The sequence below is a fragment of the Physcomitrium patens genome, chromosome 8, assembly GCF_059467195.1.
Source record: "Physcomitrium patens ecotype Gransden chromosome 8, ASM5946719v1, whole genome shotgun sequence".
In the NCBI taxonomy this organism is placed as follows: domain Eukaryota; kingdom Viridiplantae; phylum Streptophyta; class Bryopsida; order Funariales; family Funariaceae; genus Physcomitrium; species Physcomitrium patens.
In genome coordinates, this window is record NC_143417.1 from 17,505,765 (window position 1) to 17,521,417 (window position 15,653).

The window sequence follows — 15,653 nt, forward strand, 5'->3', positions numbered from 1 at the left end:
TACTTTTCATAGATTGTTTAATGAATTTGGAGTTCACATGAAGAAGTTATAGAGGGTTGAAGTCAGTGCATCCAAATCAAAGGCAGTAAATAAGTGATTTTATTCATAATAATGGTTGGAGCCATATCTTGAATTTCTAGACGAATTTTTGGCTCAAACCTTTTAGAGAAGGTAGATTATTGTGCTAAAAAGCTATATATACAAACTTAGTCTTTCTTATCTCAAGACTTGATTGAGCAATTAGTGGCAACTAGGAATCCAAAGCTTTCTTGAGGTAAACTTTCTCCACCCTGATCTCAGTTGTTTATGTTATATTTGCTTATTCATAAAAGTCATTCCTATAAGTAAGTATTTAGTTACAAATTATTTTTTTTCCTCACTCAATGCAAAGATACAAAGAGTCACCTTACGTCTACTATCTTTGAAGGAGATTGTCCTTGTTAGGCATTAACTTGCTTATTTTTTACCTTTAGCTATAGCATATCAAGGATAACATCATATTAGCTTTATTATCTTGAATCTCTCTCTTATGATGTAGGTGTCAATCAAGCTCAAGGTTTTTTATTCATATGTCTCAGTCAATATATTTTCTTAGTCATCTGCAAGGTATATGCTCTCTCCTTTAATTATCTTAGTTTCAATTCCAAGTTGGTCAATAATTTCAATCAAGATGTAATTTTTTGTAGAGCTATAATCCATAAGCACTTAATATAGTTGTCTTCTTAATAGTCTTATTAGATGCACCAGTTGACTCTTTTTATGATTGTTTAAAGCCATGTCATTTGTTTGTGAGAAACAATAGCTATCTCTAGTACTGGCCCTCGACGCCTTTAATAGGGAGCCTTATTGCTTTGTCTTATTATCGACTTGGTGAGTCTCAAGACTTTGAATCTATCTTGTTTTGTTGGTGTTTTAATTTTGATATTTTGAATAATTTTTAATCTAATGGCCTTGCTCTTGATAATAGAAATATAATCCTTTTTTCACTAATATTTGTCATTTTTGGAGTGTCAGCAATCCTTATAGGGCATAAATCTCCATTGGCATTGATTGTTGTGCTATAGTATTAGATAATAGCATAGGACTTCAAGCTGTAGGTTGTGCTCTACAATTTTTGAAATCTATAGCATTGATTCTCTCTGCAATCCTAATTGCTTCTTCAAATGTTTGTCAATCTCTTAGTTCTACCTCTCACTAGACTCCAAGTTTCAAACCTTGTAGAAATTGATCTATCATCTTTGCCTCTGAAATATTATCAATTTGAAGACATAGAGACTTGAATCGAAAGACATAATTTTGCATTGTCCTAGATTGTATAAGATATGTCAAATAATTGCATGCTATTTTTTCCGCATTAATGGACCAAAATCAATTCCTAAACTTGATGTCAAACTCCTTTCAATGACAAAATCTACCTTAAGCTCTATGGCTTTGAACTTGATGTCACTACCAAATGGCTCTTGCATCTCATAAATAACTAGTTGCATATATAATTCTTTCAATGGTATTTGTCCCAAATAATTGAAGGTATTGTTGTATATTAAAAATCCATCGATATACACCTTGCTTTGAAGTCTCAGAGTATGTATTAAGCTTATTCAATTTTAGCCTAATAGATCTTGACTTTCATATCTTAAAAGATTTTATTTGTCCTTGTAAAGTAGCTATTTCACCTAAGAGGTGTTGTGTTTAAGCTTCCATTTGGAATGCTCCGCCATATCTCCCATGTTGTAATTTCCTCCATGATTCTACTACTATAATACCTTCTCACCTTTTAATTGATTTTTTAAGTTTAACTTGTGGGAGCCCCAACATAGTACCTAGTGAAATCATAACAACTGACCTAGAACTAGATATTGGTTGTCAACACACTACCAAAGAATAGTCTAGTACTTGCTCTAATATCAATAAAATAAGACTAATCTAGCTCAAGAATCTAAGACCTTTCTAATCCTCAGCAATATAAAACTTCATTACAAAGTAGGACAAAATAGACCAAAAAAAAATTGAATAGAATTAAACAAAATAAGACATGAAAGAAAAAATATAAAAAATAAAAATAGAATAAAATAAAATTAAATATAAAGATATAAAATAAGTTTTTACAAAGAAAAAAGGTCTGAAGCTATATCTGATCACATGCCCAAAAGGCCCTAGCTAGTCATATTTATATTTTTTTTCTATTACCTTAAACTTTCTAGAATGTTCGTAGTTAATGGATCCCACTTAGATAACTGATCTAGACTCTTTCTAGAAGATTCAATAGTGGATCCTATCTAGATAACCATCCTAAGCTTTTTTTAGAATTTTTCATGATAGATCCTACATAATCCACTAATCTAGCCTCAATTCAAGGAACTTCTATAACTTTTCAAACATGGTTCCAATTATCTATCCCTATTTGTCAACAATACAAATTTCTTATCTATATCCTATTACACTTATTATTAATGGTGATCTTGTTGAGTTCATAATAGTTCATATACATCTGCAAAGATCTCTCTATTTATTTTTATAAATAAGATAGAAGCTCTTACTAGAAATTTAGAATGATTTATGAAGTTTTTATCAATGTATTTTTTCAATGGAGCCAACTTATTTTGTGATAAGCCATAGATTGGTTCGAATGGTAGTTAAACTCTTTTTTAAAAATCAATGAAATAATTATAAGGATGATGCTTTGGAAGAATATTTATATTTTTTTTTAAAAAAAATATCTTGATAATCTTAGTACTAGCTTAAAATACCACTTGAAGTCTTTTTTTCTATCAAAAATAGGTGTGGCATATATAATAATAATTGATCTTTTTTTATAGCATGCATGAAAGTTATTGCTTCTATTAATAAAAACTTTATTATATTAGACTTATTGATTTGTATTTGACTAGCAAAATCTTAGACTAAACTATGAAAAAAAATTAAGGTTAAGAAAAATCTAGTCTATTTGAAGGTTATACATCTATAGTCATGATATTCCTAAAATGACAAGATTGGAGGGAGATTTAATAACATTAAATATTACTAAACTGTGATGATCTTTAGTTGCTACATCTAAAAGAACTATTTTATGGATAATATTTTTAGAGGATAATAGATGACCATTTATGACTTCTACATGCACATATTTTTTTTTTTAACTAAAGATATTTCTATTTTTTTAACAAAGGCTTTATCTACAAAAGAAGTTGATGCTTTTAAATCTAGCAAGGCAAAGACTTTGTAACTTTTTGGTCCTAAGCAAACTTCTATTATAAAACAAGGTGAAGGATTTAAGCAAAAAATAAGACCTTTATTAGATATTATGTAAGATTCTAGCTATGCGATGTCGTATAATGATAATTCTTATTTGAAAATATTTTATTTATCTAAAAATAGAAAGAAAATAGAAAATATAACAATAAGATTCTATTAAGTCTAATAGAATCTCAAATAAAATTTAATTAATCTTTAATAATCTTAATCTAAATTTAATAAACTCAAAAAATATTTAAAAGAAACATAAAGAAGTCATAAATTAATTTCAAAAAAAATAATAATAAATTCTAAAAATATATAAAAACAAAATTTTATATAATAATAATAATAATAATAATAATAATAATAATAATAATAATAATCTTAAAAAATAATTTTAAAAAATAATTTTAAAAAAATATCTTCAAAAAATAAAGAATCCTAAAAAATATTAAAATTAAAATTCTTAAAGAAATAAAAAAATATAAAATCTTAATGTAGCCTTAATCAAATCTTAATGAAATCTTAATCATACTTTAGACCAAATTCTAATCAAATCCTAAATCCTAATCAGATTCTAAAAAAATCCTAAACTTCAAAAAAATTCTAAGTAAATCTTAATAAATTATTATAGTTATTTTAAAATACTAATAAATATTAATTGATCTATTGATAATAACTAAATTTTTTCTCACATATTAATCTACAAGTGATTAATAAATACACAAATTTTGTAAAAAATTGATTCACCAATTTGAAAGAAAAAGCTCTTAAACCGCTTGGATTTTAGCAACCATCTTTTTTTAATTTGGATTTTGATATTTCAATAGTAATTTCTCCTTCTTGAACTATTAAATTTCTTCTAAAATTGGCTGATGTGTAGAATTTTAATTCCAAATAGTTGTCACTAATTTTTGCTTCAATTGAACTAACAAATATTTCAAGATTGCATAAAACCTCACTAATCCTAAATTCCAATTATCTAAGACAATAATCCACAAAAACTCAATTATCAATTTAACTTTTCAATTAATATCAAATTTTATAAAAATATTCTATACAAATACAATGACAAATTCACAAAACTTTACTTATAAATATGCTACACAATCATAAAATCTTCAAAATTATAAATTTTATTTTATTTTTCAAAATCCAAATCCATTGAATACATATTTTATTATGAAAAGCCTTTAAAATCTTAATAGGTCTTTAGATCACATGAAATCAATTCTTAAATATTTTTTATAAGTATTCTATCAAATTCCATTCTTTAATCAACCAAAGAATTCCAAAATCACATAGGTACATGGAATTGTGCCTTGGGATTTGATTTTGACTTTAGTTCACAACCAATTCTTTTACAGTATCAATTCTTGATATTTTGAGGTAGTTTTTATTAAAACATATTTTTAATTTTTTTAAAGATATTTATATTAATTATTTATCTGATTTATTTTCATTTGATTTATTTATACTCCTATAAAGTAAATAGAAGTTTCTTCTATAAGAAGACAATATTAGAACTTATTAATTTTTATTACTTCATTGTCAATTATTTATATTTTAAATATAATTTGCAAAAATATTTTTATTTAAGCTCTTCTATAATATATATATATATATATATATATATACCTAATAGTTGTATTATTATACAATAATAGATCCTATTGTAATTAAAAAAACTTATTTTTTAACATATCATCTTCTTTGATAACTATATTTTTTATTGTATGATTATATAAATTCTTTGGATAATTGAGTAGTGTGATTAGATTTTCCATAATATAAGCACAATCCTTCTTGATGACGTTGAGTCTTTTCTTACTCAGTAAGAGTTTTAAAACATATTGTATCAATTTGTATAGGTTCCAACCTTGATTAATAAGCTTCTGAAAACTTAGAAGTTGTTGCTTTGACTTGACTTGTACTCCTTCAACCAAACCTTTGTCCTTGACGTCTTTCAAGAATTGATTATTGTATATAATATTTTAAAAAATAAATTATTTCAACGAATCTACTTTCAAAATTATTAACAATAAATTTTTGATATTGTCTTTTAATTTATATCAAAATTGATTGATAAAGACGATGTCATTTCAATCTATATCACAAGTAAGATTTTGGAATTTTCCAATATATATGGTGGTTGAATGTAATCCTTGTTGTAAAGAAAGAGATTGATTTTTGCTATTTTTTCTTGATTTCTTTCTCTAATTATAGTCATAAAGACTTTTAAGAATAAATTTAGATCATAAAAGAGTTGTGAATTCTTTTCTAACAAAGATATAAACCAAGAGAAAGTACTCTTGGATAGAAGTGCATTTATAAATCTAACTTGAGTAAATCTATGAAGATATTAGAAAGAATATAAATTTAGATAGTATTTCATTTATTATAAAAATCCTTAAAAATTTGATCTGATTTCATCAAACTTCTTCAACATACTTATTCTTATTTCTTTTATACTTGTAGAAACAAGACTTCTTGCATTTAATTAAAAATTTGATCTACTTGCTTCTTTCAATTGTACAACTTCTTAGTATAAAATTTGAACCTTATTATTGACTTCTTCCAAAGGTGTAGGAATAATATCTCCATGGTTCATGTTAGAAATACGTAAGATTTTGATTCTAAGAATATTGACAAGCTCATAAAGATCTTCAATAGTTACAAATTTATTTTTATTTTTATTAAAAATAAAATCTATAATTTAGTCTTCTATAGATAATTCAAATAAACTTACAAGTTAAATTAAAAGATGATAATTTCTAACTTCTAATATCAAATAAAAATTTCTACAAAAAGTGGTAGCTTACTTTTTTAAGGTAAAAATCACTGTTAAAAAACTAAATTATTAATTTAAAGGTGGATACTCTACAACTTTTAAAATAAAATAATAGAAGTGAGATAATTTATTTATTTTTAAAAACAAAATAAGAATAATGAATCAACACTCTTCTCAAATTGTTAAAGATATTAATTTTAAAAGACTAAAAGATCAATACACTTTTATGTCATTTAAAAAGACTAAAAAATCATTCAAAGATGATGTAATATTAAATTAGAATAGCTATTATCAAATACAAGAAGACTAAAAAGTCTTGAAACAAGATTAAAGACTAGAAAAGATTTGATAAGAGTAAAAAAAGATAATATTCTTCATTTCACATATACTATCTAAATAAGAGCTATATGGCAACCTTCTATAAGTCTTTTAATAGGTATTCAACTTACAAAATATGTGTCCTAACTTGTAAAATAAGTTTTTTATATGAATGCCATATAATTAGCTTGTACCACAAGCTACTAACACATATGACACATGACTAATTTGTTGGTCAAATTTCCAACCTACCAATCAACTACAAAAACATGTCTATAAAGATTCTAAGAAGTTTTTTTATAAAATATTATCAAATTTATCTACATTAATATATTTTTATCTATTCCTATTATTTAAATAATTATTAGAATAAATATACATATTCGTGATATCTATGCTAGAATTCATAAATTATATTTTTATAAAAGTTTTATAATATAATAATATATTCTTCAAAAAAATATAAAAATAATATAATTTTAAAAATCTTTAATTTTCTTTAAAATATTTTATTTGAAATATCTCATTTATATTTTTATATAAATTTTTTTTATTAATTTCATAGCAAAAAAAGCATCATGTAGTCAAGTAGATTCTAACAAGTTCATTCAGAAGATAATAAATTATATTTTTTTAAAAGTTACAAATGTTGCATAAAATTTATGTCAAAAATATAACAAAAAGGTATTTTATTATATTATAATAAATTATCTTGGTTTATTGATTCACTTATTTTATAAAAAAATATTTATTTTGTATTCTCTAAGAATCTATATAATTATATTAATTAAATTAATTTATATTATTATCTTTAATTTAGGTGGTTTTATTATTATTATTATTATTATTATTATAACATCATATATTATCTCTAATTAATCAAAAGTTAAATTATTTTTTATTTTTAATTACAAAAATAAAATATGTAACCAATTAGAGATGGTTTTTGTCTCCTCTTATTTATCATGTTGGTTTACTTCTTGAGCAGTTTTATACAAGAGAAAAAGGTGTTTATTGGTTGCAATAGTATTTTATTTGATTTATTGATTTTTTAATTTTTTAATTGATTGTATGTATTTTCTATATTTTTAAATTTTAAAAGAGTTTAGATGTCATGTTGTTCTCGTTGCGTTCAAGCTTCAGTAGACCAAAGCAATTGAACTAATAGAGGTGGGTTGGAACACGGGGAAATACTGGTTATATGAATTGGGTCTGTTAGTGTCACAATTGACTGTATTTTGGTTATCTAAAATTAAGTATCAAACTACAAAACACTGGGGCTTACTACTTCCATCTTAATTCAACCCATAATCCATTCTATGATTATCAATTCAACAATACTTCTCTCAATCATAATTCTTCATAAGCAAATAATAAAGAAAACAAAGAGGTAACATCAAGCTTATCTTAGCTTACGACTCTCACAATCTGGCCCTGATCGCTCTTTGTTCAACCTATTTATCCTACCAAAAGATGATCCGTCGGCTAGCGGATTCCAAAGATTATGACTCTTTGAATTCTTAACCATTTATTCTACTAACAACCTACTGTTACCAACTAAAATGCCTAACCATAAGTCTAATTCTCAAGATTGTCAATAACCAACCAATAACTTACCACAAAGTTTATTTACCTATTCTACATGTCGTTTTAAATTACACATGCATGTATATGTGCACACATTGCTTAAGCCATTGAATGCATTGCTAAGAATAAGTACCAATTTGTGTTTTATGGTAGAATAAAAAATCATTATTCTTTCATACAATAAAGACTTCAGGCACAAATTTGCAGCTCTTTTGTATAAGCAGAAAAGAAAAATAATAATAATATTGTTTAAAAAAAATCATAGATATAACATGAGGTTTTTGAATGCGCTTTCTACATACTATATATACTATTAATTTTCAATTTGCTACTATAAAAGTTTCTAAAGAGTTTCTTTTATTTTAAAATTGTTTTGTTTTTGGTTCCTTTTTACTGTTTTCAAATAACTATGAAAAATATATACTTCTCAAACAATCAAGCAATCAATCATGTGTTGCTTCATATGTGACATACAAGTTTAAAACATATCAGCATGCAAAATTCAGCAAACCCTAAACCAGGTTGCACTAATGAAGAACATGGAACACATACAAGCAACATCTGTTAATGTAAGAAGTAACATATCCAATGGTCATGAAAATTTCACAATTTCTTTTTCTTTTCTTGTTGTCTTTTACACATACTATTTTTAGTTTCATTCAGTAATAATTTATAAATGGGTGTAAGTGTGGGATTGTAATACTTTGAACATATTGAATTAATGAAAGGATAAAATTGGCATAGTATAGGGCAATAATAATTGTGGTAATTGGAGAATGGGTGCAGCAATAATAAGTGTGATGTGTACTGGGATGCAATGAATTGAATGGTGGTGGTGTTGTGGTGGCCAGGCATGCCACTTCCCCTGAAACCACGTCTCCTCCTGCTGCTGCTGCTTGCTTAGAAGGGTTTAGAGGCAGGCCCCACTCCCTTTCCCTTCCCACCCCCCCCCCCACCCCCCCAATAATAATGCCCTAGTGCCAAGTTCCTTCAGAAGGAAGGGGGGATGGAGAAGTGGAGGAAAGCCCTTCTGCCTTGTAATGGCAGCCAGCAGGAGTGGGGGTAGGGAAGGGGAAGGTGGGCCACACCATGTGAGTGTGAGAGGGAGAGGTGGGCCACCCAGTTACTAACTACATTTCAGCCCATTTCTCCTTCTCTTCCATTTCCAGTCCCTTTCCTTTCTCTCATCTCAATGCCTCCTTTCCCCCCTTTGACTTGTGGCCTCTGCCTCCAGCCCTTCATTTTGGGGGTGGGGGGGGGTGTTTTGTGTCAATGACTGGGAGGGAATGAGGGTTGATTAATTCATGGATGTAGTGATTCATTGACTGATTGCTTGATTGTTTGAGAACTTAGCTGGCCAGATCATTTCAACTTGTAGGTCACATTAAAAAAAAAACAAAAAAACAAAAATGGATCTGTTGATTTTGACATTTGAGGTGACTAAACATTGCAAGAACAATACATAAAATGATGTAAATTCAAGTGCAGTATATCATTGGTGATGGAGGGGAGCCCTGGTGTCTGTCCCATTCACTGCAGGATTATTTTTATTACTTTATTGTTTATTTTTACCTTTGCATGTGAGGCATGAGACAGGAGTTATATTGATGGCATGAGAATGAATGTATCATTAAATATGTGGCCAAAGGAGGATTGCTCTGTGGCGTTATCTTGTACAAAATAGCTGGATGACTCCAAGGGACAATGCAGTTTGACTATAGTTTGATGAAATTGATCTCTGATTTGGTTGGTGTGGTGCTTTCATGGTCAAGATTGGAGCCCATTCCTTTTGGTTACTTCACAATCTTGAGAAACACACACTTGAGATAAACAAACTGTCCTAGCAACATGGTCATAAAACTAGCCCTCTTTTCATCATCATCACCATCATCATTAAAGTCTATATGCAGGTATGTGTAGATAAAATAAGACTATATATTGTAAAATATGTACTCCAGCTTGTTGTGTACCTGTAACCTCTGAGAGACCAAGTTCTGAAAGATTTCTCCTTCTCCACCTCACCTTTCAAGGTCAAGGAAAAAAGGAAAGAATATATATATATATATATATATAAATACATTATACAAATGGTCTGGAGAACAAGGCAAAAGAGCAGCACTTTTGCTCTGTTCCACAACTCAATCTCACAATGGGGGGAAGGGAGAAGGATCAACTTTGGCTCTAGTGTCCAAACAATCTTGGTGTTTTGTTTTCTTATCTGCTAGTACAACTTAACTTTGGGAAGAAAGAAAGTATTTGAGAATAAAAAATCCAATGGGTACCATGACAATATTATAAAAATGCTAGAAGATGGCAAAAATAGTTGTTTGAAATAGTGGGAATGAATCCACCACAAGCAAAGACTCTGAAGCCACATGTTCTGTTGTTGCAAACTGAAGGGATCAAATGCTATCCACGTTTGAAGCAATCTATGCCCTAAACAAGAAAGAAGGAACAAGATGAACGAGAGAGAGAAAGGGGGGGGGAGGTATTGTGGGATGGATGGATGAATTGTATGTTCGCCTTTTGTGACCGAATGCGCACGTGAGTGGAGACGTTGATGGATGAAGTTCATCCTCCACTTGCGGGGCTTACGTAACTGACAACAACACAGCAAAGTTCACAGGAGTGAAAGTAACCTAGTGTCGTGGCAGTCGTGTCCGCTGATGTGGCACGTCTCGACAGCCAACTCGGCATTATTCCAGGGCCCACGTTGACCTCGCTTTCTTAGGAATGTGCAACAAACGCACAGGACTTCTCCACTCCCCCAATTCATTATAGGCTTGTCTGTATATAAATTGAATTTTATCTGAGGGAATTTTTTTGTTCGTATGATCGGCCTTCTCTGGCGCGGAGAAATGGGAAACTTCTCCCACCATGTCTTAATATTTTCCATGACCAAGCATTAGCTTATTATTTGTTTAAGTAGATGAAAATTTAAAATAGGTGTTAACCGGTCACAATTTACGTCCAACGCGAGTATTTCTACGAGTGTATCTTGTGCTCCGTGGTATGTGTGTGTGTTTTGCAACCTGTATTTCACGCCTTCAATGGTGGAAATGTTGAATCGGAATTACGAGGGAGACGGCCCATCGTAGGTTGTCCAACAACGGAGAAGGTGTGAAGAAAGTATACGGTAGAACAGAGTCATGACGAGTGCATGTGGCCGTAGCACAGGAACATTCAAACACTTGCGCAGTTGGCACGAAGAACGGGTTCAACGAGCGATGGAGTGAAAGTCGTCGTTCTCAGCCGAATGCAAATTTCCAGGAGAGACCGCAGCATCTAGCAGCGATAATTAAGAAACTCTCTCAAATTGCCGGTTCAGAACGACGATGGAACCTCCACCCTCCGAAACGGAACTAGTTGCAGTCGGGAGCCGAGTTTGGCGCAAGGCATGGCCACGGGCAGACGACGACCATGGTCGAAACTCTGATTGCCTTGACCACACGGCTCTGCCCATGGAGTGTGACGAAGAGTGAAAGATTTACCATGTCCCGACTATTTATGCTAAATTTAGCGAAAGTAAAAAGAAACTACTAAACTGATACTCACGCAGGAAGCTAAAGCCCCAAACCCGAAGAGAAAAATCGTGTGCTGTTTGTTTGTGTGGGCGGGTGTAGCATAAAGACTCTCTCTCTCGAGCGAGTTTGCTGTGTCTGCTGAATGAAGATCGTTGTTGTCGTAGGAGCGGAGTTGAGGGAAGAAGAATAAAAGTTGGTGGAAGGGATCTGTCCGTTGATAAAATTTTCGAGGGGAATTTTGTTGCAGGTTAAGTTTGGTAGTTGAGTCGGCGGCCAGGAGTGTTCTAATGGGGTCGAACCATTGGCTGGAGGTCGAGTCCATGGAGTCCAATGGGAAGGCGCAAGAACGCAAGCAGCGTTGGATTTTGGTGACGGGAGGCGCTGGCTACATCGGTGCTCATACTGTCTTGCAATTGCTGGTAGAGGGATACTCTGTGTTGATTATTGACAATTTGGATAACTCGTGTGAAGAGGCTGTGCATCGTGTGCGCAAGCTAGCAGGCGAATGTGGGGAGAATTTGAAGTTCTTCGAGGTTTGTTCACTTGCGCTTCGACCTCGCTTGGTTGTGCGTTTGTATAATTTTCTTTAAAGAATTCTTTTCATTTTTGAGAGAAAATTAACACGAATTAGTATTTTTCATGAGAAAGCCACTGTGATCAGGATGCTGTCGGGTTTTTTCTTGTCCACCGGCATGCACAGAGCCAACGTATACGGGAGATTTACGGTTGCAGGGAAGTCTGTAGGAGGGGCGTTCTTGTCATTGTCAGCAGAAAAGTTTGCTTGAAAGGTGTTGCTCAGTTACTGCTTTCATGTGAGCATGCGTCGCGCGCTTTGGACACTTACCTGCTACGCTGTGCTGTTTTTGGTTTTTGGTGTCTTGTATTTTTTTTAAAATTAGGAAAATGTATGCTTCGTGACGCGTCTCTATCCACGTTTGGTAGTGAGAAATTATTTAAAAAGCTTGGGTGTTGGACGTATTCATCTGAAGTTTCTGCTCTACATTACTAAAAATTTGCTAGCCCCGCGGAGAGGACGTTCTTGTTGTTATTTGCCCAAGTCTTTGTCTGGTAAACACTCCTCGTGGCTCTACGACATCTATCTGTCGTCTCTTCTGTTCATGTTTCTTGATATTATTGAGCTGCTGTTCAGTGTTGGCTCTGTGCTTTGGCTAGTACTGATGACTGTTACACTATGAACCACACCTGCTCTGCTTTGATTAACGAAGACTCACAATAACTATGGAGAGTAACGGAGTTGTAAGTTCTGATCAGCAGCAATAATATCAATAATGATTATGCTCAGAATGATAATAGCAACATCTGCACGCAACGTTTCGAATCGTGTGCAAGTTCATGTACTGTTTACGACACGTTTTTGAAGTCTTCTTCGTCAGTTTTATTTATTTTATCTATGTTTTAAAATAAATTATTTTTGTTACCGTTCTTCCAACGATTTCTCAAAGACCAATGCTGACGTAGCTACTCGCCTTTGATTATGCAGGGGGACCTGTGCAAGGTGGACGACATACAGAAGGTGTTCAAGCTTTACAGGTTTGGCTTGCGAAAAAACTCCCGTTTTTCTACTAATGTGTCCAGCGTGATTGTTTGGCATGGGTGCAATGCATGAGTAGTTTAGAGCGATGGATATAATGAAACCGTGTTGCCATTACAGTTCTTTTTGTTACAGCAGAGTTTAGCGCTTCATGATCTGCTTTGAGGTTTGTCATGAACGTGAAATGTTCTCACAACTCATAATTGGCAGGTTTGAGGCTGTCATTCACTTCGCGGGTCTGAAGGCTGTGGGAGAAAGTGTGTCTAAGCCTTTACGTTACTACAGCAACAATTTAGTTAGCACCATAAATCTTATGGAAGTTATGTCTAAGAATAACTGCAAAAACGTGAGCAAACTTTTCCTCGTTTTCTGGGAGGCTTCAGTGGATAGGCACTGTATCACATTCCTGCTCAGGTGTAGTTGGTCTTTAAAAAGATGAATAGAGCGACGCATCTGAACCCTTAAAATTCGTCTTATGAGGTTTTAACACAAGTGGACCATTGCGTACAGCTTGTATTCTCATCCTCAGCAACAGTGTACGGACAACCAGAGAGCGTGCCTTGCACAGAGGACTATCCACTTCATGTCACGAATCCCTATGGTCGCACTAAGGTAAGCATAAGGAACAGAAATTTGTATGCGAGGTGAGACGCAGTCACATAGATAGCTCCTGATGATTGATCGACATCGTCTTTTTTACATTACGGCCACAATTTAGATGGACGGAACTAGTGGAGTCCTTACGTGACCATAAGTTCAAAACCTGGGCGTGGCAGAGAAACATGCGATCGGGAGATTGACATTTTGCCTTCAAACTTGTGCAGCTTATTAATGAAGACATTATGCGTGATGTTCATCATGCGGACCCAGAATGGAAGATTGTGCTGTTACGGTACTTCAATCCTGTAGGATCCCATCCGAGTGGTGAAATTGGTGAAGATCCTATGGATTATCCGAACAACTTAATGCCTTTCGTACAGCAGGTCGCAGTGGGTCGTAAAGAAGTACTTACTGTGTTTGGCCAAGACTACCCAACCCGTGATGGAACTGGGGTGAGTTTCCTGAACATCAAGTCCTGTTTTATGTTACAGAATTGGATTATTGTCTCCAAAAAACTGCACACCTGTAAAGTGTTATTTCGTATTGCAAATTGCAACCTCTTCTGTTGTGTGTGTTTGAAGGAGAAACTGTGATGTATGCAGATTCGAGATTACATTCATGTCATGGATCTGGCTAGCGGCCATACCAAGGCTTTGGACAAACTCTTTACCACTCCTGACATAGGATGTGCAGTTTACAATTTGGGAACAGGGAAAGGCACTACTGTGCTTGAGATGGTGGCAGCGTTTGTAAAAGCTTCTGGAAAGGTAGCCGATTATTATCTTTCTCTTGCATGTGCCATGAAAGTGTGCTGTTTACTGCAAACTCGAAATCACCAAGGCTGGTATTAACATTCTTGTTTTCTTAACTCCGGTGCAGGAAATTCCATTGAAATATGCTGGTCGTCGTCCTGGTGATTGTAGGGAGGTTTATGCTGCCACCGAGAAAGCCGAAAAGGAGCTTGGTTGGAGGTAATTCAATTTCTCTTCATTTTTTGCGTTATACGCTGCTTTTGACTAGAATTCATTTGGTTTCTCTAGCAACTGCACATGATCATGGTAATATCACCATGTGCTTTTCTTTCGTAGTCGTGTTTGGCAGTTTTGTTCGTGACATAGATGTAGTTTTTAATATACGCACAAATTGTTTTGTGTTTGTAGAGCTAAGTTTGGCATTGCGGATATGTGCCGTGATCAATGGAATTGGGCAAAAAAGAATCCGTATGGATACCGAGGCCATCAAGAACTCGAGGTCCACGCACAGAAATTTATAAAGTCGGAACCCTTAAGTAATCGACACTGGGCACTGTAACGATGGCCACCTGTGTGCAAAGAGTCGCACGGTGACATGAAGACACATCTTTAATGCATATATTAAAAAGCTGCGATTCAATTATTACATCTTTTCATTCTTTTCCATTAAACACACAGATGCCTTCGTTATAGTTTGATAGCCAAAGAATACACAGGATTCATACCTAAGTTTGAGGGCAAATTATGAATACATTGAACCTTGGTTCTATAGAACGAAGATACCTAGTCTCAGATTTCATTGGTGTAGTAATTGAACTTGTGAATGCATATAATTATATGCTTCAGAGGAGTTTTAGTCAGGGGTTTACCATTCTACTCTAACTAGGAGATACTGGTTAGGACGACACCTCATATGTTCAGCATCAAGCATTCCTTTCTTTGTACATAAAAAGATCATCTGGATCGGGATGGCAGCTTTGTGGATTCCAGTATGATCATAATAATTCATGTGCAACTCGATACTCTTACTGTGCTGGTTCCATCTTCTCTTTTCGCATGCACATGTATATAACTTTTATCATGTTCTGTCGGGTTCGAAGTAAATAACGGTTCTTTGGTGTTGTCTCAACTTGTGACCCTCCACACATTGGAGCATGTTGCTTTGGAAGCATGCCTTCATCACCATAATTATAAACAAAGCATATTTTATAATTTGTTATTATTATTATTATTATTGTAAATGTTATTGGATATAAAAGCACCATACATCTATTATCTACATACTAATTTATGTT

At 32.7% G+C, this 15,653-nt stretch overlaps 1 protein-coding gene across 2 annotated transcripts; it reads left to right on the plus strand.

Annotated features, from left to right (window-relative positions):
* Positions 1-10,946: 10,946 nt before the first annotated feature.
* LOC112285445 (UDP-glucose 4-epimerase GEPI48) lies at positions 10,947-15,384 on the plus strand. Of its 2 annotated transcripts, XM_090252752.1 has the most exons (9): positions 10,947-11,987; positions 12,475-12,522; positions 12,956-13,005; positions 13,217-13,352; positions 13,517-13,618; positions 13,831-14,058; positions 14,209-14,373; positions 14,486-14,577; positions 14,767-15,384. In XM_090252752.1, the coding sequence occupies exons 1-9, from the start codon at positions 11,742-11,744 to the stop codon at positions 14,915-14,917; spliced, it is 1,218 nt and encodes a 405-aa protein (XP_090108878.1). In that variant the 5' UTR covers positions 10,947-11,741; the 3' UTR covers positions 14,918-15,384. The 2 variants fall into 2 exon arrangements, with proteins under 2 accessions (XP_090108878.1, XP_024382054.1); XM_024526286.3 differs by lacking the exon at positions 12,475-12,522 and having other exon boundaries at positions 10,954-11,987.
* Positions 15,385-15,653: the final 269 nt, after the last annotated feature.